The sequence below is a fragment of the Misgurnus anguillicaudatus genome, unplaced genomic scaffold (assembly GCF_027580225.2).
Source record: "Misgurnus anguillicaudatus unplaced genomic scaffold, ASM2758022v2 HiC_scaffold_29, whole genome shotgun sequence".
Lineage (NCBI taxonomy): Eukaryota > Metazoa > Chordata > Actinopteri > Cypriniformes > Cobitidae > Misgurnus > Misgurnus anguillicaudatus.
In genome coordinates this window covers 11,218,190-11,244,463 of record NW_027395279.1, presented here as the reverse complement: position 1 = coordinate 11,244,463, position 26,274 = coordinate 11,218,190, and the positions used below count along the sequence as shown (strand labels likewise).

Genomic DNA, 26,274 nt, shown 5'->3' with positions numbered 1-26,274 from the left:
TCATCGATTGGTCTGCGCAGCACAGCGTAAAATCGAACTTCAACGCCACTGTGCTCACAGACGCATCCTTTTCTTTATCTCGCCACATAAGATAACAAAGGTTTACTCTTGTACCAGACCAGTCCATTTGAATTCTGAAGGATTGTTTTCTTGATAGACTGAATTAATGGCTGCTGAAACTAAAGCTTTATCAACACAGGTAAATATACTCAAATAACACCGTTATTTCAGACGGTTTTGTTTTGGGCTAGTTGTGGCCAAACAGATGCTTTTCCCAAATATGTTTCCTAACTCTCAAAAGTAATTTTATCACGTGTACTGTATACTTTGTAAACGCTATAGGTCGCTTGTTGTTTTCGTTTGTTATGAATGTATAAAACCTTATATAGAAAATCAGTGTAAGCGGTCTGTTAAACAAATGGAGATGACATCATTGTGGTTTTGGTTTCACTTTCACTTCAGCTCCGTGTTATTAAATAGCAGCGTGTAAGGAACAGCAGTTGAAAACAACCTGCATTTTACTTGTCGTTTGTAGCATACAGTTACAAACCACATGTACAGGAGATTTACAGGATAAAACAAGTTTAATAGATTATTCAAGGTATTATTTGGTTATGATGACAAACCAATGATGTTTAAATTAAACAGTTGCATTCTGTTTGATAAGGAGAAATAACAAGACATTTCCATAGGAAACAAAATTTAATGTCACATTTTACCAAATGTTACATGTTGTATTGTTATGTTGGCTTGAGAAAGCCAACATACTGTTGTTGCACTTAAACTTATTATTATTATTCTTTTTCTTCTGAGACTAAAATTTCTAACTCTAACTCCTCCTAGAGCTTTTAAGCTACAGACACCAAACTTTGCACAGACCTTCAATCTGATCTGACTTGAGTTGCTATATCTTTTCTAAGCGATCGGACTTACGGTTCTCCTAAACCGTCCGATCAAACATCCCAAAAAAGTCCCATAGACTTACATTCATAGAATGTTTAGGCTGAGTGTTTATTTTCAAATTCTAACTGTCAACTCTCATTCATACAAATACATTACATCATCTCTCAACCTCTCTCAGTCTATCTCTGTCTCACAAAACTCACTCAATAGCACAGACAAACACAACTACACACATACATACACACACACAGACACACAACCACACAGACACACAACCACACACAACTACACACAGACACACAACTACACACAGACACACAATTACACACACAAACACAAAATTATATATAACATACTGTCACAAAAACACAGACATGAACACACACACATCCACACACAGATACACAACCACACACAAATACACATAGACACACAACTACACACGGACACACAATTACAAACACAAACTTATATATAACATACTGTCACAAAAACACAGACATGCACACACACACACACACACACACACACACACACACACACACACACACACAACCGCACACAACTACACACAACTACACACAACTACACACACACACACACACACAACCACAAATATACACACACAAACACAATATTACATTCTGCCCTAAATGCCCCAACTGCCCTAAATGCCCCAACTACCCAATTCTGCCCGAAATGCCCCATCTGCCCCGTCTGCCCCAAACACCCAATTCTGCCCCAACTGCCCTAAATGCCCCATCTGCCCCAAATGCCCTGTCTGCCCCAACTACCCAATTCTGCCCCAAATTCCCCATTCTGACCCAACTGCCCCATTCTGCCCTAAATGCCCCAACTGCCCTAAATGCCCCATCTGCCCTAAATGCCCCATCTGCCCTAAATGCCTCATCTGCCCCATTCTGCACAAACTGCCCTAAATGCCCCAACTGCCCTAAATGCCCCAACTGCCCTAAATGCCTCAAATGCCCCAACTGCCTCATCTGCCCCATTCTGCCCCAACTGCCCTAAATGCCCCAACTGCTCTAAATGCCCCAACTGCCCTAAATGCCCCAACTGCCCTAAATGCCCCAACTGCCCTAAATGCCTCAAATGCCCTAAATGCCTCATCTGCCCCATTCTGCCCCAACTGCCCTAAATGCCCCAACTGCTCTAAATGCCCCAACTGCTCTAAATGCCCCAACTGCCCTAAATGCCCCAACTGCCCTAAATGCCTCAAATGCCCTAATTGCCTCATCTGCCCCATTCTGCCCCAACTGCCCTAAATGCCCCAACTGCTCTAAATGCCCCAACTGCCCTAAATGCCCCATCTGCCCTAAATGCCTCATCTGCCCCAAGTGCCCCGTCTGGCACAATTATCCAATTCTGCCCCAGATGCCCTAAATGTCCCATCTGCCACAAATGCCCCATCTGCCCCAACTGCCCAATTCTGCCCCAACTAACCCATCTGCCCCAACTAACTTAACTGCCCCAACTGCAGCTCCATCTATTACTCTCAGACTAGGCTTTCTCAAGCCAACATAAAGTTTGTTCACAAACTTTAACCTCATCTAGTTATAGTATAAAATGCATTTATGTCTTTCTTCTGACGTTATGTTCCTAAAGGTTTTTCTGTAATTTTTATGGTTTTGGAAGTCTCAGTTTGTTTAAGTGTCAGTCATCAGTAGATCAGTATGGAGTTGATTTCTCTTCCTCTAGTTCTCTGTGAGTATTATCTTCTCTCTATTGATTTGACTACACATCAGTTACTGTCACATTGTGTACAGGATCAAGTTATTTACTGCTCCTGTATTTCTCTGTATTATGTTATAAGACATCTCAATACTATATCAGTGAAGGTTAAATCAGTATTAGTTAATTTGGGCTCATGGTTATTTGGTTATCTTTACCATCTAACTGCACAGATCATCTTTCACTTTTGCATACATATTTTGAGAAATATTTAAATCTCAGGTATTTATATAATGTAGCATTTGTTTCTTTGTATTGACATTTGTTGTAAAAATAAAGACTGATATAATGGCAGTCTTCATCTTATATGAAGGAACACAAATTAAATTATACTTTTAATAAATACTTTAATCTGTCTATATGTAACACCTAATACATTTCAACTAATTTAAATAAATGGCAATCACAATGGGATCAGTGCTTCAATAATAAATCACACTAAATAAATCCACGGACAAAGACAAATTCCCTTTTAATAAACGCTGGGATCAAGTCATGTCAAATAGACTCAAATCCACACATAAATCAGAACAAAACCCTTCAAATGTTCTTCTTGAAAGAATCCATTATCTATTAAATTAATATATTATACTAGACTGTATTACTTCTATCACCAGTGGCGGTTCTAGACAAATTTCACTAGGGGGGCCAAGGAGGGGCCAGTGTTTTACCAGAGGGGCAGTGGGGCACACAAAAAATGGCAAGAAATTATATTAAAGATAATAGGGGTGGTTACAGGAATTAGTTTAAGACAGGACTAGGCCTTATAGTTTAATTAGGAAATATAACTAGTTTTAACAAACATGCCTTACTAAATACATTACTTGTGTGCATTTTGAAGCAAAACAAAAGGCACTGGTGTATTTTAAGATATGGCATTGCAAGTATTTTCAGTTTGGACAGCTCTTACATTTATTTTAGTCTAGGACTAGTCTAATCACTTTCCAGGAAACTGCCCCGTAAACTTTATTTTACTTTACAATCATATAAATATGTATTTAATACAAGCGTGAGTGCAGGTGCAAAAGGGGAGCTTGGCTCTTTTCTAAAGCCCCCCAACCGATAATCATGCGAGCCTACTCAATAAACTTTATGAAATGCAAACTTTTATCAAGACAAACGTTTGTTTTAGTTTACATATAAACACACATTGCTAGACAGTTAGGGACCACAATCTAATCAGTATTTAAAATAATATTTATTTTAAATTGTAAACATTTTTATAATTAACATTTAATTAAATTCCTCCAATTGTATGCACGTATATGTAAGAGCATAATTACAGCGCTTTTTACAATGTGTAAACTTTAAAAAGTTAGCGAGATGTTGGTTTTACCGGTTGTTGATGAGTAACAGCTGTGAATGATCACCGCGCTTAAGCAGCCACGTCACAGGAGAAAAAGTGAACATTGTCCCAATGTCAAGTCGGCTAGAGTCCTTACCAGTGCCCAAACCTGCATACACATTCAAAACATCGGGAGATTGGGGCAGGGGCGGAAATTTTATCTAAATGTTGGGGGGGACAATAAACATAAAATTTTTCAAGAACAATTTTTGAAGGGGACACCAATAATACAGGCAAAATTGTACTTGCCAGGAAATGTGTACAGATAGAAAACGTTTCTCTTTCTCTATGAACGGACGCAAATTTAATTTTAATACACATGAATGCAGAGGTGAAAAGAGTAATGAAATATTCTACTTAAGTAAAAGTAAAGTTACTTTAATTATATTTTACTTAAGTAAAAGTAAAGTTACTGGTCTAAAAATCTACTCAAGTAAAAAGTAAGTCATTTTAATTTTAAGAGTAAAAGTTACTTTTTTACAGCGGGGAGAGGTTTCTAGTTCAAGAAGGAAGGATGTATACATCTCAAACTATGTTTTAATTTTAAACATCTTTACAATTAAAGTGCAATAACAAAAAGTTAATAAAATAAAAAGCTTTTTTATAACTAAGAAACATTTATGGAATTATTTAATGATTTTTACAGGTGAGTTATGCACTTTTGAAGCAAAAATAATATGAGGTCAGCAGTAAATACAATCATTATAGTAAGGCTGTAATTGATGTATTGCTGGTAACATACATTATGTTATTAAACTATATACATAAATGAGCATATAATGAGATGAGTGTCATAATACTTTTATCCTTCACACGTTTATTGTATTCTATAGCTTCCCAGACCTGTGTACCTGATGTCTTTCAATCTCTCTCTCTCGCGCTCTCTCTCTCTCCTCAATGTCTAATGATCTGTGCATTCTCGAGGACGTTCTTAAGTTGTGTTTGACTTGACGCGAAGCTGCTAGACCTCGGAAGATAATGCGCATATTAAAAACGCGTCGTGCAAATTAGCGGTTAAAACCCGATCGGCAATTCTCAAACTCAAACGTACTCAAGAGGATGAACCCTACCTGAATGAAACAATCGCTTTGCGTCAATGGCCAGGGGTTTCTTTCATAAGAATTGCATTGAGGGTCTGCATTAGCCCATGCCTGTCTCGTCCCTCTCCATGGTTCTTTTTGCGCGTTCCCCCGCCCATCAATCAATCATCCGTGGCGCGTCTTTATCACCTTACTTTTTTATTTTTTTTATTCAGTAACGGATATGATTTAACTCGAAGCGAAGTAGCCTACAATACTTTAAACATACTTAAGTAAAAGTAAAGTACAGATTTTAAAAACTACTCAAAGTAAAAGTACACAAAAAAAACTCAGTTACAGCAAGGTGAGTAAATGTAATTTGTTATTTTCACCTCTGCATGAATGCATAAAACTGTTTTCTTGATCGTTTATCTGCTTCTGTTCTCAGAAAACGAAATATGTTCATGTCAAAATAGTCCAGTTTTAAAATATATGAGGATAAACTGATAAGTGATGGGAAACGTTGTATTGTAGGTATATAGCTGATTAACGCGTCGGCTCCGTGTCTTCTCTACCGGACTGTGTGTCGGTGGTGAGGTAAAAGGGGCGCGGGCAGTGGACCAAACCACTGTGAGGCAAGGGAGGGGGAATCAAAATGTTTAAAAGTTTTTTGTTGTTGCTCCGTTTGCATTTGTATTGTTTCACTTCTTACACAACTATTTTAAGTATTATAAATCATTAAAATATTTTCAAAACACATATTTTAATGATATTTTTAGGGGGGACAACCCTCAGATAGGGGGGGTCCTGTCCCCCCCGACCCCCCCGGGATTTCCGCCCATGGATTGGGGACAAATTCGCCGAGCATCACCCGCAGCCTGCTACAGTGATTGGGAGCGCCGCTCTAATTTGCCAGTGTAGACGTTGCGTCGCATTAGTTCCGCTTTTGGCGCTCGCGTGTAAAATCTAAATAACTTCATACTTTTTTATTTGGTCAGCTCGGGGTGGCCACAGGGGTGGCCAGGGACGTGTCTACAGAGGCACGGGCCACCCTTGGCCTCCGTGTAGAACCGCCACTGTCTATCACTGTGAGAAAGTTGTTTTATTCTTTTATTTGTTTGTTTTATTTATGTTTAAACTGTAATGCCTGGTTTTACAGACAAGGCATAAGGACCAAAACACATGTTTGAGCTTCTCAACTGAAAATATCTTGCACTGACAGATCTTAAATATGCCAGTGCAATTGATTTGTCTCAAAATACACATCAGTTATGTCTTTTTCTAAGGCATGTTTATAAAAAATGCTTAGGGGACATTCCACTTTTTTGCCCGAAATAGTCCCCTGCTATTGAAAGTAACCAAGGGGACTATTTTCGGGCAGTGCGTAATATCACTACTCCTGACCTGCTGCAGCCATGTTACAGCAGCAAAGTCCATGATTATTACATCAGTTTGAGAGTATAGTGCCTAGCATATCTAGCAAAAGAGTCAAGTTTTAAACAGGAAAAATATCGAAACTCTTTGGTTATTTTTTAGCGTGATGCTAATGGTCAATGGATTGTGCTAAGCTATGCTAAAAGTGGTAGCGCCAGACCAGGAGATCAGCTGAATGGATTCCAAAACGATACGATTCAAATGTTTCATTCTAGGGGAGCTTGAAAATTTGCATATTAAAAAAAGTGGAATGTCCCTTCAAACATCTTAATTTAACTAAGGCCTAATCCTGGCTTTAGCTAATCCTTGTCTGTGAAACCAGGCCAATATGTTTTTCTCTTTGTTCTTTACAGTGCTGATTTCAAACATCCACTCTGAACAAACTGAAGGTAATATATTAAGATGGGATTTTTTATCTGTAAATTGTTGATTCGATTGTAAGCAGTAGGTGTTGCGCTATACTGAATGCAGATATGAATGTGATTGGCCTAGCTGCAGTGCAGATAGTCAATAGAAAGATCTATGGATTTGATCGGGAAAGCAATGCCTGGCACTCTTGGGGCATTACAGATGTGAAGCTACAGTAGGTTCATCCAAACAGATGCTAGATCTGTTGTTAGTGCTTTTTTTTTAAAAAAAAGAAAGAAAAAAACATTCACTAAATCTAGCATAAAGTCTAACAATAGCTAGCTTAGCTACTTTTGTTACTATTGACAATTTTTTAGGGCTAAACATCTGTGTTTTTTAGCAGCTAATAGTCATTGTTGTCAGTGTAATTGTTTCAGGTAGGCAAGGCTAGGCGCAGATCCAACTGCAGTTTTTAAAGGTTTTCTTAAAGGGGACAGAGAATGAAAAAACATTTTACCTTGTCTTTGTTGAATAATGGTAGTCTACCCGCATTCACAAACATACAAAAAGTTCTAGACATTCTAAACATCTCAGTCTCATAGAAATTCCTCTTTTAGAAATGTCAGCCAGAAAACAGCCCAATCTGAAAAACTAATGCTTATGACATCATCACAGGCATCTAACTGCCCCTTCATCTTAAAAATAATTGGCTACATTTTTAGAGTGGCAGCAAAGTCAGCCAATCAGTAATGAGATTGCAAGTTAAGCCAGTAGGGGGAGCCAAATAGGTGCAAAACCACTTGTTTAAAATCCCCACCCTAATAGAGCTATTTGAGAGAGGTTTTTACGAAGCTTCTAAGGCATTACAGACCCAAAAAAAAACATTTTTGTCTACATGTCACATCACAGAACAAGGATAAATACCCCGTTCAATCATTCAATGTCACCTTTAATAAATCCAAAACAGGAACAAAGAATATGATGGCAAAGCATGAAACAGGGAAATCAATGACCGACAAACAGGCAATGAACAGACAGGGTATAAGAACCAATCACAGAACAGAAACATTGAATCACTATGGGAACAGATAGGTAGTGGGTGATGTATGAAATAATGGGAACAAACAAGAGGCGGAGCAACAACGGAACAGGTGGGAAAGCAGGCAGACCAAGGCCTAGTCCACACAGACACAGGTATTAGTCCTGCCTACACATGCTCGGATTAAAAGAAATCTCTGTCCACATGAAAAAGCAAAAACACACTATCAAGCATTGTCAAGAGCATGCCACACCAGCAGGCGGTGATATAACCTCTGACGTCAAACACAGAGGATAACGGCGCACACTCTGACGTCGCATGGCAAAAATCTCTGTCTGTTTTACTGTCTACGACAACACTGTTTTGTTATTAAAAGAGCGCATTAGTATTTTTTTTAGTCATGCTTTTTGTCTTCCATGACTAAAAGAAAACGGGTTTTAAAAGTTTTAATAAAAAAGTAACAATTTCAATACAAGTGAAAAACAACACAATTATTTAACATTAATCTTAAACTGGGGATCTTTTTCCTCTGCTTAGTTTTTCAGTTTACAAAGTCTGTCATCTAAATAGGGATTAGACATAGCGCCAGCGCAACTGGCTTTTAAAGGGGATGAGAGCTGAGACTCTCATTGGTTTATTGAACGTTACGCCCAAAATACTCCCATTACAATAGGACCAACCCTTTTCGACCATGAGCTCGGCGCACAAACCATTTTACCCGTCGTTAAATTAGCATTTAATTAGCATTTAGCATGAGCTATTGAGAGAGGTTTTTAGGAAGCTTCTAAGGCATTACAGACCCAAACAAAAACATTTTTGTCTACATGTCACATCACAGAACAAGGATAACTAGATATTAAAGTTTGAAGACAAACTTTATGTTGGCTTGAAAAAGCGTAGCTTGAACGTTTAAAACGGTTTGACAGAAGTTTAGTTTAGTAGGCTATCTGGCTGTTAGTATGTTTAAGTATGAAGGTAGCATGATTTAGCATGATGCTAACATGATAAACATGAAGCTGGCATGATGCTAGCATGATTAGCATGAAGCTAGCATGATGCTAGCATGATTAGCATGAAGCTAGCATGATGCTAGCATGACTAGCATGAAGCTAACATGATGCTAGCATGATTAGCATGAGGCTAACATGATGCTTGCATGATTAGCATGAAGCTATCATGATACTAGCATGATTAGCATGAAGCTAACATGATGCTAGCATGATTAGCATGAAGCTAACATGATGCTAGCATGATTAGCATGAAACTAGCATGATGCTAACATGATTAGCATGAAGCTGGCATGATGTTAGCATGATTAGCATGAAGCTAGCATGATTCTAGCATGACTAGCATGAAGCTAGCATGACTAGCATGAAGCTAGCATGATGCTAGCATGATAAGCATCAAGCTAGCATGATGCTAGCATGATTAGCATGAAGCTAGCATGATTAGCATGAAGCTAGTATGATGTTAGCATGATTAGCATGAAGCTAGCGTGATGTTAGCATGATTAGCACGAAGCTAGCATGATGTTAGCATGATTAGCATGAAGCTAGCATGAGGCTAGCATGATTAGCATGAAGCTAGCATGAGGCTTACATGATTAACATGAAGCTAGCATGATGTTAACATGATTAGCATGAAGCTAGCATGATTTAACATGAAGCTAGCATGATTAACATGATGCTAACATGATTAGCATGAAGCTAGCTCTATTTAGCCTGAAGCTAACATGATTTAGCATGAAGTTAGCAAGATATATTGTGAAATTAGCATAAAGCTAGCATGAAACTAGCATGAAGCTAGTATGACTAAGCATTAAGCTAGCATGAAGCTAACATGACCCAAAGACCCAACCCCCATGTCTCTATGATGTTCAGATCCAGAGATATAAGGCTTTGTTTGTTATGTTGCTAGGGTGTTCATATTTGGTTGCTAGGGGCGTGGCTTAATACCTCAATAAGAATCCTATTAAGACTGATTGGATGCCTGAGTAAAATGAGCCCGCCCCTATGTCTCTATGACACTCTGGTGCAAAGATATCCATCTGGGCTTTTTATAATGGTAGTCTATGGGAGATGTTGCTAGGGTACCCAAAATTGTTGCTAGGGGCGTGGCTTAATAGCTCTGGGGCAATCCTAAGAGACTGATTGGATGATTGAGTAAAATGAGCCCACCCCCATGTCTCTACGACACTCTAAAGTAAAGATATTCCATCTGGGACGCTTTCATTCCCTTATATGGGCATGTTTCCTGCCCCATTATAAGTCAATGGGAAATTTTGGGGGCCTCTTACACCCCAGGGGTATAGCTTACACCCCATTGTGATGTATGTTCTTACAGAGCCTGTCAGCCTCCTTAAATGTGGTAAGCCACAAGTTTCTACAAGTTTCTCACTCACAGCTATGACCCGTCAAAGTTTGTCTCAATGTTAAGTCAATGGAAATTTTGGGGTGTTCGAGCCCCCCGTTTAGGAATTCGGAAGGTCCCATCAGTTAGAAAAGATATAGCACACTCCGTCAGACCAGTCTGGAGGTCCGTGGAAAATTTGGTGCATGTAGCTTGAAAGCTCTAGGACGAGTTAGTGTTCGTAATTTTGGTCTCAGAAAAAGAATAATAATAAGTTTAAAAGCAACTAGATATTAAAGTTTGAAGACAAACTTTATGTTGGCTTGAAAAAGCGTGGCCTGAACAGTTTCACAGGATAAACGTAAAGTTAAGACGTTCAATTTAGTGTAGCTGGTTGTTTGCATGATTAAGAATGAATACAGCTTGATTTATCATGAAGTTAGCATGAAGTTAACATGATTAGCATGAAGCTAGCATGATGCTAGCATGATTAAGATGAAGCTAACATGATGCTAGCGTGATTAGCATGAAGCTAGCATGATGCTAGCATGATTAGCATGAAGCTAACATGATGCTAGCGTGATTAGCATGAAGCTAAGATGATGCTAGCATGATTAGCATGAAGCTAGCATGATGTTAGCATGATTAGCATGAAGCTAGCATGATTAGCATGAAGCTAACATGAAGCTATCATGATTAACATGCAGCTAACATGATTAGCATGAAGCTAGCATGATTAGCATGAAGCTAGCATGATTAGCATGAAGCTAGCATGATGCTAGCATGATTAGCCTGAAGCTAGCATGATGCTAGCATGATTAGCATGAAGCTAACATGATGCTAGCATGATTAGCATGATTAGCATGAAGCTAGCATTGTTAGCATGAAGCTAGCATGAAGCTAACATGAAGCTAGCATGATTAGCATGAAGCTAGCATGATGCTAGCATGATTAGCATGAAGCTAACATGATGCTAGCATGATTAGCATGAAGCTAGCATGATGCTAGCATGATTAGCATGAAGCTAGCATGAAGCTAGCATGATTAGCATGAAGCTAACATGATGCTAGCATGATTAGCATGAAGCTAGCATGATGCTAGCATGATTAGTATGAAGCTAGCATGATGCTAGCATGATTAGCATGAAGCTAGCATGATGCTAGCATGATTAGCATGAAGCTAGCATGATTAGCATGAAGCTAGCATGATAAGCATTAGGCTAGCATGATGCTAACATGATTAGCATGAAGCTAGCATGATGCTAACATGATTAGCATGAAGCTAGCACTGATGCTAGCATGATTAGCATGAAGCTAACATTATGCTAGCATGATTAGCATGAAGCTAGCAGGATGCTAGCATGATTAACATGAAGTTAGCATGATGCTAGCATGATTAGCATGAAGTTAGCATGAGGCTAGCATGATTAGCATGAAGTAAGCATGAAATTAGCATGATTAGCATGAAGCTAGCATGAGGCTAGCATGATTAGCATGAAGTAAGCATGAGGTTAGCATGATTAGCATGAAGCTAACATGATTTAACGTGAAGTTAGCAAGATTAGCATGATGTTAGCATGATTAGCATGAAGCTAGCACTATTTAGCATGAAGCTATCAAGATTTAACATGAAGCTAACATGATTTAGCATGAAGTTAGCAAGCTATATCATGAAATTAGCATAAGGCTAGCATGAAACTAGCATGAAGCTAGTATGACTTAGCATGAAGCTAGCATGAAGCTAGCATGACCCAAAGACCCAACCCCCATGTCTCTATGATGTTCTGATCCAGAGATATAAGGCTTTGTTTATTATGTTGCTAGGGTGCTCATATTTGGTTGCTAGGGGCGTGGCTTAATACCTCAATAAGAATCCCATTGAGACTGATTGGATGCCTGAGTAATATGAGCCCACCCCTATGTCTCTATGACACTCTGGTGCAAAGATATGCATCTGTGCTTTTTATAATGGTAGTCTATGGGAGATGTTGCTAGGGTACCCAAAATTGTTGCTAGGGGCGTGGCTTAATAGCTCTGTGGTGATCCTAAGAGACTGATTGGTTGCCTGAGTAAAATGAGCCCACCCCCATGTCTCTACGACACTCTAAAGTGAAGATATTCCATCTGGGACGTTTTTATTCCCTTTTATGTGCATGTTTCCTGCCCCATTATAAGTCAATGGGAAATTTTGGGGGCCTCTTACACCCCAGGGGTACAGCTTACACCCCATTGTGAGGTATGTTCTTACACAGCCTGTCAGCCTCCTTAAATGTGGTAAGCCACAAGTTTCTACAAGTTTCTCACTCGCAGCTATGACCCGTCAAAGTTTGTCTCAATGTTAAGTCAATGGAAATTTTGGGGTGTTCGAGCCCCCCGTTTAGGAATTCGGAAGGTCCCATCAGTTAGAAAAGATATAGCACACTAAGTCAGACCAGTCTGAAGGTCTGTGGAAAATTTGGTGCATGTAGCTTGAAAGCCCTAGGACGAGTTAGTGTCAGAAATTTGGGGTAGAATAATAATAACTAGATATTAAAGTTTGAGGACAAACTTTATGTTGGCTTGAAAAAGCGTAGCATGAACGTTTAAAACGGTTTGACAGAAGTTTAGTTTAGTAGGCTATCTGGCTGTTAATATGTTTAAGTATGAAGGTAACATGATTTAGCATGATGCTAACATGATAAGCATGAAGCTAGCATGAGGCTAGCATGATTAGCATGAAGCTATCACGATTAGCATGAAGCTAGCATGATGTTAACATGATTAGCATGAAGCTAGCATGATGCTAGCATGATTAGCATGAAGCTAACATGAAGCTAGCATGATTAGCATGAAGCTAGCATGATTAGCATGATGTTAGCATGATTAGCATGAAGCTAGCATGATGTTAGCATGATTAGCATGAAGTTAGCATGATGTTAGCATGATTAGCATGAAGCTAGCATGATGTTAACATGATTAGCATGAAGTTAGCATGATGTTAGCATGATTAGCATGAAGCTAGCATGATGCTAACATGATTAGCATGATTAGCATGAAGCTAGCATGATGTTAGCATGATTAACATGAAGCTAGCATGATGCTAACATGATTAGCATGAAGTTAGCATGATGCTAGCATGATGCTAGCATTATGCTAGCATGATTAGCATGAAGCTAGCATGATGCTAGCATGATTAGCATGAAGCTAACATGATGCTAGCATGATTAGCATGAAGCTAACATGATGCTAGCATGATTAGCATGAAGCTAGCATGATGCTAGCATGATTAGCATGAAGCTAGCATGATGCTAGCATGATTAGCATGAAGCTAGCATGATGCTAGCATGATTAGCATGAAGCTAGCATGATGGTAGCATGATTAGCATGAAGCTAGCATGAAGCTAGCATGATTAGCATGAAGCTAGCATGATTAGCATGAAGCTAGCATGAAGCTAGCATGATTAGCATGAAGCTAGCATGATAAGCATGAAGCTAGCATGATGCTAGCATGATTAGCATGAAGCTAGCATGATGCTAGCATGATTAGCATGAAGCTAGCATGATGCTAGCATGATTAGCATGAAGCTAGCATGAAGCAAGCATGATTAGCATGAAGCTAGCATGATGCTAGCATGATTAGCATGAAGCTAGCATGATGCTAGCATGATTAGCATGAACCTAGCATGATGCTAGCATGATTAGCATGAAGCTAGCATGATGCTAGCATGATTAGCATGAAGCTAGCATGATGGTAGCATGATTAGCATGAAGCTAGCATGAAGCTAGCATGATTAGCATGAAGCTAGCATGATTAGCATGAAGCTAGCATGAAGCTAGCATGATTAGCATGAAGCTAGCATGATGCTAGCATGATTAGCATGAAGTAAACATGAGGTTAGCATGATTAGCGTGAAGCTAACATGATTTAACGTGAAGTTAGCATGATTAGCATGATGCTAGCATGATTAGCATGAAGCTAGCACTATTTAGTGTGAAGCTAACAAGATTTAACATGAAGCTAGCATGATTTAGCATGAAGTTAGCAAGTTATATTATGAAATTAGCATAAAGCTAGCATGAAACTAGCATGAAGCTAGTATGACTTAGCATGGTGCTAGCATGAAGCTAACATGACCCAAAGACCCAACCCCCATGTCTCTATGATGTTCAGATCCAAAGATATAAGGCTTTGTTTATTATGTTGCTAGGGTGCTCATATTTGGTTGCTAGGGGCGTGGCTTAACACCTCAATAAGAATCCTATTAAGACTGATTGGATGCCTGAGTAAAATGAGCCCACCCCTATGTCTCTATGACACTCTGGTGCAAAGATATCCATCTGGGCTTTTTATAATGGTAGTCTATAGGAGATGTTGCTAGGGTACCCAAAATTGTTGCTAGGGGCGTGGCTTAATAGCTCTGGGGCGATCCTAAGAGACTGATTGGATGACTGAGTAAGATGAGCCCACCCCCATGTCTCTACGACACTCTAAAGTAAAGATATTCCATCTGGGACGCTTTCATTCCCTTATATGGGCATGTTTCCTGCCCCATTATAAGTCAATGGGAAATTTTGGGGGCCTCTTACACCCCAGGGGTATAGCTTACACCCCATTGTGATGTATGTTCTTACAGAGCCTGTCAGCCTCCTTAAATGTGGTAAGCCACAAGTTTCTACAAGTTTCTCACTCACAGCTATGACCCGTCAAAGTTTGTCTCAATGTTAAGTCAATGGAAATTTTGGGGTGTTCGAGCCCCCCGTTTAGGAATTCGGAAGGTCCCATCAGTTAGAAAAGATATAGCACACTCCGTCAGACCAGTCTGAAGGTCCGTGGAAAATTTGGTGCATGTAGCTTGAAAGCTCTAGGACGAGTTACTGTTCGTAATTTTGGTCTCAGAAAAAGAATAATAATAATAATAATAAGTTTAATAGCAATAACAGTATGTTGGCTTTTTCAAAGCCAACATAATAATAATAATAATAAGATATAAGTTTAATAGCAATAACAATATATTGGCTTTTTCAAAGCCAACATAATAACAGTATGTTGGCTTTTTCAAAGCCAACATAAATACCCCGTTCAATCATTCTATGTCACCTTTAAAACTTACTTAAAACTTATACTTAAAAAACCTTTCAATATATATATATATATATATATATATATATATATATATATATATATATATATATATATATATATATATATATATATATATATATATATATATATAAGTTTTTTTACATGTTTGAGCATTGTTTTTTAATACTTCTGGGGCAGCACCATCAAATACAACATTATTATTGTTATTATATCTCTAAAATGATATATAGATGCAATTATGAATAATCGTTGCCTGACAGGCACAAGTCAATAAGTCAACTGCTTGAACTTTCGGACGCAGCACCTATTCTTCTGCAGGCGGTAACAATCATTGTTTAATGTCAGTGTTGTAAAATGGGGAAATCAAGACAGAATGATTTTAAGTGTGTGTTAGTTATGAGTAAAATTTTGACAAATGTCATGCTGCAGTGATGTTTTATATATATATTTGTGTGTGTGTGTGTGTGTGTGTGTGTGTGTGTGTGTGTGTGTGTGTGTGTGTGTGTGTGTGTGTGTAAAACAGTATTTAAGAAAACAGTCTGTGACTCAGATTGTTATAACTTCATTTTCTTCTTTTCTCAGCTTTACCCAGAGTTACAGTGAGTGTAACACCAGACATATCTGTGTTCACTGGAGAGACAGTCACTCTGAAGTGTGAGATAGAGAATCAGTACAGATCATTAAACTGGAGATATCTGTGGTATAAAGGCACAACTGAAGTGTTTAACTCTGAGCGTTACACTATAAACAGAGACTCTCTCACCATCACTGGAGTTACTGAATCTGATCGTAGCGGGTTTAGGTGTAGTTCAGAGATACACGGACGACCACAGACTTCACTATCAAGCTCTTCTGTTTATCTCACTGTGAAGGGTGAGTTTAATATCAGTGTTGCTGTAAAATATAAAAGTATTTCTCATGGGAACTATTGGGAACTTTATGTTAATTGTTGTGGTGCATTAATTTTGTAAGGACCATAATATGTTTGTTAATTTAATTGATCTTTCAGATCTGTGATTTCATGTAAACAGTCTGTGATTAATTTTTTTTATATTGTTTTCTCAGCTTTACCCAGAGTTACAGTGAGAGTAACACCAGACAGATCTGTGTTCACTGGAGAGACAGTCACTCTGAAGTGTAAGATAGAGGATCAGTACAGATCATTAAACTGGAGATATGTGTGGTATAAAGACACAAATGGAGTGTTAAACTTTGAGAATTACATTGTAAACAGAGACTCTCTTACTATCACTGGAGTTACTGAATCTGATCAGGTTAAGTACTGGTGTAGAGGAGAAATACACGGACGACCACAAACTTCACTTTCAAGCTCTTCTGTTTATCTCATAGTGAAGGGTGAGTTTAATATCACTTTAAAATATAAAAGTATTTCTCATGTGTGTATTAACTATTGGGAACTTTATGTTAATACTTGTGGTGCATTAATTTTATAAAGACCATAATATGTTTGTTAATTAGTTGATCTTTCAGATCTGTGATTTCATGTAAACAGTCTGTGATGAATTTTTTTATCTTATTTTCTTGTTTCTTCAGCTTTACCCAGAGTTACAGTGATAGTAACACCAGACAAATATGTGTTCACTGGAGAGACAGTCACTCTGAGGTGTGAGATAGAGGATCAGGACAGAACATTGGACTGGAGATATGTGTGGTATAAAGACACAAATGGGACTTCAGTGTTTGAGGGAAACATCTACACCATCAGATCACCATCAGATCAGGATGAGTTCTGGTGTAGAGGAGAGAGAGATGGACGACCCTCATCCTCACAGGACAGTGATCATGTGACTCTCTCTGTTAAAGGTCAGTAATGACTGTGATTGGCTCATTTTAGGCAACTTTATGGGTCATTTATTTTTCCATAATTTACTGCTAGATTTAGTCACTTTATTTGACATGATTAGTGTGTAATGCAAAGGATATTTTGCTTCTTTTAATACCAACATAATTTATAATTTAATTTGTACAAAGTTTTTTTTAATAATCTTCTAAAATAAATTTCCAAAATAATGCTAAATAATTTGCAATTCTTTAATAAGAAAATAAAAAATTAAAAGTACAAATGCCATCATTTCATGAAAATTACAGTTAATATTTTTATTCAGATTTTGGACTTCCTTAGTTTTATAACTTCATTTTCCTCAGCTTTACCCAGAGCTACAGTGAGAGTAACACCAGACAGATCTGTGTTCACTGGAGAGACAGTCACTCTGACGTGTGAGACAGATCAGTACAGTAACTGGAGATATGTGTGGTATAAAGGCAGAACTGGGACTTCAGTGTTTGTGGGAAACATCTACACCATCATCTCACCATCAGATCAGGATGAGTTCTGGTGTAGAGGAGAGAGAGATGGACGACCCTCATCCTCACAGTACAGTGATCATGTGACTCTCTCTGTTAAAGGTCAGTAATGACTGTAATAAAGACTCAGAGAGAAGCTTCATCAGGATCTGAATGTGTTTTATTCTACTGCAGGATCAAAACCCAAACTCACATCAGATACTGAAGGATCTGTACTGACAGGCAACACAGTGACCAAGTGTCACATGATCAGTGTACTGGGTATTGTGTAATTAAATATTATGTAATACATTGTGTTTGTACAGAGAGACCTAAACCTGTAGTGAGTGTTGATCCTGACAAACAGCTGTTCAGAGGAGAAACTGTTACTCTGAGATGTGACATACAGGATACAGGAGACACTGAGTGGACATACAGCTGGACTGTAGAGCCATATAACTTGTACAGATGGTTCTCCTGTGAGACACAAGAGTGTAAAATCAACAACATTCAACACACTAACAGTGGTAAATACACCTGTAGAGGAAAGATACGTGAACACAACACTGAGATGAGTGATGCTGTTACATTGACTGTATCATCAGGTGAGTTTATATGTTTGTTCATCATTATTAGTGTGAAGAGATGAAGTGTAACATGTTATTCATGAGAGATTGATCACTTTCAGATAAACCACAGACAGTTTTAAGTGTTTCTCCACAGCAGTGGTTGACTGAAGGAGATTCAGTGACTCTGATGTGCGAGGTTATAAATTCATCTACAGACTGGACATTCACCTGGTTCACTGTACAGAGTCCCTCCTCAGGTAATATCTCACATCTCTTGACAAATACTTTAACTGATTCATTCAAACCCATTTAAGGTGAAAGGTGATTGTATGAATTTCATGTGCAGTCATTTTGATCCTTTTTAAAGTGAATAGAGATGTTGATTATGAGCTGGTGTCAAACAGCAATGGAGGATCTAAAGGCAACTACACAGTGAGTTCAGTGACTGTGAAGCACACAGGAGTTTATATGTGCAGAGCAGAGAGAGGAGATCCAGTCTATCACACATATTACAGTAACACACAAACACTGTGGATCACTGGTGAGTTCATCACACACAACTAAACAACAACAATCTCTTACACTCTGTATCTTATATCATTCATTTATTCATTTATCTCTAATAAAGAAGATTTTCTGTCATTTTATTCTCAGGTGTTTCTCCTTCAGTCTCTCTGATCATCAGACCCAACAGATCTCAACACTTCTCATCTGAATCTCTCTCTCTGAGCTGTGAGGATCACAGTAACTCTACTGGATGGACAGTGAGAAGATACACAGAAGATAAACTGAAACCTTGTTCATCATCAGACTGGAGATCTACAGGAACAACATCTACATGTACAATCAGATCTCTCAACATATCTGATACTGGAGTGTACTGGTGTCAGTCTGAATCTGGAGAGAAACTTCATCCTGTTCATATCTCAGTACACTGTGAGTCTGCATGACTGTAGTATTTAATTGCAGATGCGTGAAAGCTTTACAGTCAGTGTATAATGAAGAAAGGCAGCATTAAATACAGTTTAGTAATTTCAATAATCAGTGGAGTTATTGCTCACACTAAGATTTGAAATTTTCTGAAATATAAATGCTAATGTTAATACTTTAAATAACAATACTAAAGGGCTCGTTATAGTCGTGTGTAGGTCCTACGGCGTAGCCGCGACGGCATAGGTTCCGCGTCGGTTTTCATTTATACTTTTGCGTCGTCGTCCACGTCGAGGTGCAAACACGCGTGCAGGCTGCTGGTAGGCAGTAACCACGCGTGTAACCACAGTAGCAGCGCGAACGCCAAAGAAGAAGAAACTTTGCAAGTTAAGCCACAAACGAAGAAGAAACAGCAACTTGTTGTGTATAATTTGAGAAGACCAGCAATGATGGATGTAAATAAACAACGACTTTTGATGCTGTTTGAGTTAAATCACTCCTCAACTTGGCTATTCTTTGTTTTCACCATCGCAAACGGAAATACCTATGACACAGTTTTTTTACCTGACGGAAGTGGTTCTGGTGGACCAATCACAGCGCTTGCGGTCCGCGTAGAACTGACGCGCTGTTAAAAATTTTGCGAGGTGCGGGTCAGGCTACTCAGAGCTACGCACAGGCTACGGATAGCCTACGCTAGAACCTACGCACGACTATAAATCACCCTTAAGGTGTTGTGGGTGGTTGCCAAAGTGTAGCATATCTGTATGATTGCTAGGACAGGGCAAGGGTGCGCCTACAGGTACACCCAGGTCTACCCTAACTCATGACGTGTTATAGTCACGAAACATTTGATACATTTATTTGTGTTCAGGACACGATTTTCCTTTTTTCGTGCCATGACCACTTTGTCACTTAGCACAAATTTCTATAAATAAAATAGGGAATAAACAATGAGAAAACAATACATAAAATGACACGGAAAGTCATGCCACAGACTCAAAAAACTATTCATAGAAAATTGTTCTGAGTGACACGAAAAAGACGTTCTTGCTCATGGCACAAATAGCAGAAAATCGTGTCCTGAACACAAATAAATTTATCAAATGTTTTGTGACTATAACACAACTTGCCGTGAGACTGGGTTGCCCAGGTCAAGCCCAATTATATTCTGGTCCCTAGAAAATAATTAAGGTTTTTAATTCAAAGTCACTCTGATTTTAGTTAATTTGTTTCATCAACCGCTAGGCAAAACAGTTAAACAGAAAATGTAATCAAATGTTTATTTTTTACAATTTATAATCATCAGTCATTTCTTCTGTTGTGTAGATGTTGATGTGATTCTGGACAGTCCTGTTCATCCTGTGACTGAAGGAGATCCTCTGACTCTACACTGTTTATATCGAGATAAAAACCCCTCTAACCTGAGAGCTGAATTTTATAAAGATGGATCAGTGGTGCAGAATCAGACTACAGGAGACATGATGATCATCCGTTCAGTCTCAAAGTCACATGAGGGTTTCTACTACTGTAAACATCCAGAGAGAGGAGAGTCTCCAAAGAGCTGGATCTCAGTCAGAGGTGAGAGTCTATCCTGTATAAGTGTAAACACAATAGAAATACTTGTGCATAATTTGCAGATGCTCTGGTTGTATTAAAGCAATATTGCTCAATAGTACTGTTTGAAATGAACTTTATGAGCTATATCACACAACTTCAAGAGCGATATTGCTTTTTTACAACAGTTCAATGGCACATGTTAAAAAAAGTGTGATGATATTAGTAGAATATCCCATGGCTGGGAAGGGCTGTTAGCCAATCAGATTTGAGAACCAGAAAAAACGGGACCTGTACCATGAAAATTGTTAAACAAACTCAAGGTTACAGGATTATTTTTGAGTTGACAAAATCAAGCCAATGTGAACAGGCCTTGTTGGTACAAGCTATTTTAATGGTACCCAAAACGCAGCCCTCCGGAACAAATACGCAGAGCTTCTATTTTTGACGGATGCCGGACAGCTCTGCATGGCGGAGCCATGACTATACCGCGTGATCATACCTGAATTCGCAAGATCTCGTGTTGTGATCTGGGCTGGTAATGGGCAGAGACAGAACTAGATATTGCGCGGTCATCACGTGAATTTGCAAGACCTCATGGGTCCTCGTCACTTCAGCACACAGCCGCTCTGAAAAAAAAAAGGGAAACTGGTGGCTATTGGCGGATGGCTGAGTGCGGAGCCGTTACACAGCGGAGCCGATCTGCAACCATTCCGCTGTCGGTGGAAATTCGGGGTAACACTATTCCTACAACACTAGTAAGACATGACACAACATGAAACTTTGCTCGAAGTATCATCTGGATCTCTACACATGAATGCAAGCGTTGAGAACATTGTTTGTGTACACAGAGTTTACTAAAAAGAAAGGTTTTGAACAACTGACTTTGGCTGTTATGGTGTCCGCTCGCCATCTTTGCCAGACATAAAGAATCGATTTCCGAATGCGAATGAATGAACCTCATATGAGCCTTCTTTTTCAACTAGAAGGTCAATATTTTTTTTCACTTGCGACAAAACAACAAATTATTCGTTCATTTATATAAAATTATGCTATAGGAGCTATCCATCTTTACCTCCTCCTTACGTCACATTTGGAGATCGATACATCTTGACTGGCAAGATGGCGGCGAGCGGACACCAAATCAGCCGAAGTCAGTTGTTCAAAACTTTTCTTTTTAGTAAACTCTGTGTACACAAACAATGTTCTCAATGCTCAAGTTCACATGTAGAGACACAGGTGATACTTCGAGCAAAGTATCATGTTGTGTCGCGCTGCCTTAGTGTTGTAAAAATAGTGATTTTGATGCTCACAACATATTCTAGTTCTTTTGCCTTCAGGTACTCTAGTTCTTTTGCCACCTCACTTTCAGTCCACTTGACAAAACTTATTTTGTTATTATTGATATTAAAATTAGTTCATATTCAGATGTTAATTCACACAGGTACTATTTTTGTACTGCACTAAAAATGTTATTTGATAATGTTCAGTATGCAGCATGGATGTGAGGTGCTTTTATAAAACGGAAACATAAACAAGAAGTTAATATTGAGTAATTGACATCAGAGAAAACATCTTGATAGAAAAGAACTGAGAATGTCAGGTTTTGTTTCTAATGAAGTTTCCCAACTTAAAATTTGTTAGAGAATACAAGTGATGGTGACGACATCATGTACTCCAAACTGAAGAAGGGAGAAGATCAAGGTGAGATAAACCAAAATAACATAACACCATCATTCAAAAGTATCACCTGAAAATAACGACTGCAAGCATCAATCAGTATTCAAGAATAAAGTGAAATAATAAATCATCTTAATTCATTTTAGTCTTTTATATTGTTTCAGATGTGGCTTCTGGATCTAGTGATGTGACTAATGCTCAGAAAAAATAAAAGAAAAATAAGAGAGATGTATCCATAAAACAACCTGTGATTATTATAACACTTAAGATTTGATTATTAATCATATCTAAAGCTTTTACAAATCTTTCAATGTCCTGCTTTAAAGCTAGAAATTCAGTACCAGTTAGAGTTTGGTGATAGTGAGATCATCAATGTTTATATGTACTAATACTTATTAATACTTAATGAAATTTGGAATTAATCTTGTTTTGAAATCATAACATGTCATGGTACTAATTTGTCAAAAACAGTATCCTGATGAGAAAAAGTTGCTGATTCCTCAATACAAAATATTTACAGTGATTGATATCAAGAAGGTGTAAGACTCTGAAATAAGAAGTGTAATAAAGTCCCAGATATATCACAGACATCAATCTCCGACTGACCATATAATATATTCTTATATGTTTGTTACACTTTTATAGTATATTTACTGAATATTCATCACTGATTAAGAATCATGAATTGCAATATTGGGAATACATAATATATGCACATGTTTAAGTATAATCTTCAAGCACTTTTAATACTTTTATATTATAAGCTGTTTTTGTATATTTTTTTACATCGTCCAGCTGTGCTCTCACCACAGTTAAAGCAGAGAATGGGACATCAATATTTAAGGCTTGCATAGAGAGGTTTGATATTTTTGGGGGGCATCCCAGTCTTGTTTTTCGAACAATAAAGATGTACTTTTTGACACAGGGAACCCTTGTTTGAGATTTTTTTTACTGCATATAGAGGTTTATTTCACACAACAACCGACCTTTATATCTTTGTTTTTATCAGTTTGTTCTGAACAACTAATCCATGTTTATGTTAAGGGCATGAATTATTTTTTTATATCATATACAGAATTGCATGCATATGTTTAACCTCCTAAGATCCGAGCTTTGGTTTGGCTTGCATTTTAGTTTATTCATATTTTTCTTTGAAGCAGTGTAAATGTCCACATTTGTGTACAACTTCAGTTACACATAATTAAGTATTATGGTGCAAACAACAAAAAATATGATGTCCACGTATGTGGACACACCAGAACTTAGGAGGTCAATGTTATGGTTGTTATTGACATTGACATTCTCCCTCAAATGCAGCAACATTTTCAGCAAAACCATTTATCCTTTTAGTACCAATAAATTGTACTAATTCATTTGTTTCTTTATAACTTTACATTTATGCATTTGGCAGATGCATTTATCCAAAGCAACTTACAGTGCATTCAGTCTACACTTTTCTATCATTATGTATAGGATCGATGCCATGACCTTTGCGCTGTTAATGCAATGATCCACCAAGTGAGCTACAGGAACACTGTTCATGTATTGAAGTGATAATGTTATCAAGTGATAAATTAAATGCATTTTATTCAGAGTGAGGAATAATCAGTTGTGTGGAGATTGTTAATGGACGTATCTCTTTTTTTTAGTATGGACCTGCAAAATGTAACTTTTGGTAAGACTTTTCATGCCACATGTACAGTTTAGCTTATTCCATTGGTAAAGAGGAATAAGAGGAATCTTTACTGTCATTGAAGACAATGAAAGTGAATCAGCTGATCTCACCTATGCTAATATTGAACTGAAGCTTAAAAAAGAAATGAACACAAGAAAGAAAGAGAAGAAAGGTAAAGAAAGACCTAATGATCATCAGTGATATCCAAATATAAAAAACACAAATAACACAACAACAATAGGCATATTATAGTTTTTTTTTTTTTTGCTTTAATAACATTTTGTTAACCACAACTGTGGTGAAAATCACTACAGCAGCAATTAGTGTGGCTTTTATAGGTTAATGTGGCTTTTAGGTTAATATGTAATCAGTTCAATATCTATTTAATTGAAAAACTTAATATCTACACTCACCTGCAACTTTATGTGCTTTCATGTTGTTTATGCCAAATTCTGACCCTACTATCTGAATGTTGCAACTGAAATTGAGACTTTTCAGACCAGGGGGCCTCATTACCTGCGGGACTGAAAACCTGCGTACGCCACTTAATTTCACTCTATATCATACATGAGATCCATGTAATCATGACAATGAAATCCAGCGTTGTTATTTGCGCTTGTGCTGAGTGATAATTGTTTCATATACATCTTGTAAAATTCAATCAAAAGTTATATTGATATTTAAAGGGGACGTATCATGAAAATCAGACTTTTTCCATGTTCAACAGTTTTTGAAATACTCGGACCAGTATTAAAGGTGCTTGAAAAAGTGATTCACAGCAATGCCATATAACCATTTAGACAAAAAAGATTATTTTATGGCATTATGAAGCACCTTTAATTTTAAAAGTGTAATGGCACCAACAACCATGCTATTCTTCACCATTCTGATGCTCGGTTTAAACTTCATGTTATTTCTAATTAATTTTCACAACTTCTGAATTTTTGGGGATTAAAAGTGAAAGTGAAGACACTCTATACTCTAAACTGAAGAAGGGTAGTGATCAAGGTGAGATCAACTACATAAATAATAATCAAAATGAAAACAGCATCTTTCAGTATGTAAGATTAAAATATAAAATATTGAAGGATTCCAATTATTTAGTCTTACAATACAATAATTACAATATATTTTATTTCAGATGTGGCTTCTGGATCAGTTGATGTGACTTGTGCTCAGATTAACTAAAAGACAAGATGAGAAAAATACAGCAATACTTTAATCCTAATATTTTTTAATCATATTTTTATTAGCATTTCATGTAAGATGACCTGACTTTAAGTTTTTAAGATCCAGCTTTGTGTGTTGGATTTGAGTTTGACGGAGCATCCAACCTGATCTCACAAATTTCTGTGAAATATTTACGCATTATTTTGCTACGTTTTGCATGACGTTGTCCCGTATTTCGACCATTTTACGTGCCCCTGCCACGACTTTCTTTTCTGTGACAGTTTCACGTATTGGTTACTTAACTGTTTTTCCTATTTTTAAACAATTGTCACTTCTGTTTGGGGTTAGATTTGCTGTTTGCGTTACAATGTCACTTAAAGTATTGGTTTACACTATTTTTTCGTATGCTTTTTAAACCATTGTCGCCTGACGTTAGGGTTATAGTTGGGTTTGGGTAAGGATGTCATTTTATGTAACAGAAAGTTGTTCTAACCCCAAAGCCAAAACGACAATCGTAAGAAAATAGAAAAAACTGTTGAGTAACCAATACGTGAATCTGTCACGAAAAAGACAGTCGTGGCAGGGGCACGTAAAATGGTGGAAATACGTGACAATGTCATGCAAAACTGAGCAAAATAATGCCTGACTATTTCACATATTTTGTGAGATCAGGCTGGGAGCATCGGTTATGTTGGGCAATAAAGGAGGGGTGCAGTATATGTGATTAAAAAAAAAGCATCAAAGGTGTCCCCAAGCATATCAACATATTTTGTTGTCATTAACAACATGCATAGTTTTATGACCGGGTCACATGCTAGATTTAAGGAAATCTAGCAACAGCAGCGGCCAGGGAAATCGACATTGGAGATCGACAGGTCCTGTGATTGTGGTCAGGTGCAGTAAAAAGAGGCAAAAATGATTGAATTTAAAAGATAAAAATAGTGCCCATTGTCTAATTCAAAATGATATAAAATCATTATTTTTTTTAAAGTAAAGGTCTTGATTTTACCGTAAGCTAGTGGTTCCCAAATTTTTTTTGGTACAGAAAAATATTTTCAAGCCCCTATCAGATATATCCTTTGCTTGCAAATTCCTTATACTGTAGAATGAATTTAAAACAATGT

At 37.7% G+C, this 26,274-nt stretch overlaps 1 protein-coding gene across 1 annotated transcript; it reads left to right on the top strand.

Annotated features, from left to right (window-relative positions):
• LOC129421280 (Fc receptor-like protein 5) lies at positions 1–23,234 on the top strand. Its single transcript, XM_073865038.1, has 15 exons — positions 1–199; positions 2,527–2,625; positions 6,804–6,839; positions 15,851–16,141; positions 16,334–16,624; positions 16,823–17,092; positions 17,435–17,695; positions 17,768–17,815; positions 17,899–18,177; positions 18,261–18,398; positions 18,509–18,682; positions 18,796–19,077; positions 20,398–20,649; positions 22,270–22,329; positions 22,470–23,234. Exons 2-15 carry the CDS (start codon positions 2,595–2,597, stop codon positions 22,514–22,516), a joined length of 2,460 nt encoding a protein of 819 aa, XP_073721139.1. The 5' UTR covers positions 1–199; positions 2,527–2,594; the 3' UTR covers positions 22,517–23,234.
• Positions 23,235–26,274: the final 3,040 nt, after the last annotated feature.

Excerpts from the sequence above, each read along its gene's own strand:
- LOC129421280 (XM_073865038.1), top strand. The coding sequence starts at position 2,595 with ATGGAGTTGATTTCTCTTCCTCTAGTTCTCT. Across the intron at positions 2,626-6,803 it reads TTCTCTTCCTCTAGTTCTCT|TGCTGATTTCAAACATCCAC; the intron begins GTGAGTATTATC and ends TGTTCTTTACAG. Across the intron at positions 20,650-22,269 it reads GAGCTGGATCTCAGTCAGAG|AGAATACAAGTGATGGTGAC; the intron begins GTGAGAGTCTAT and ends AAAATTTGTTAG.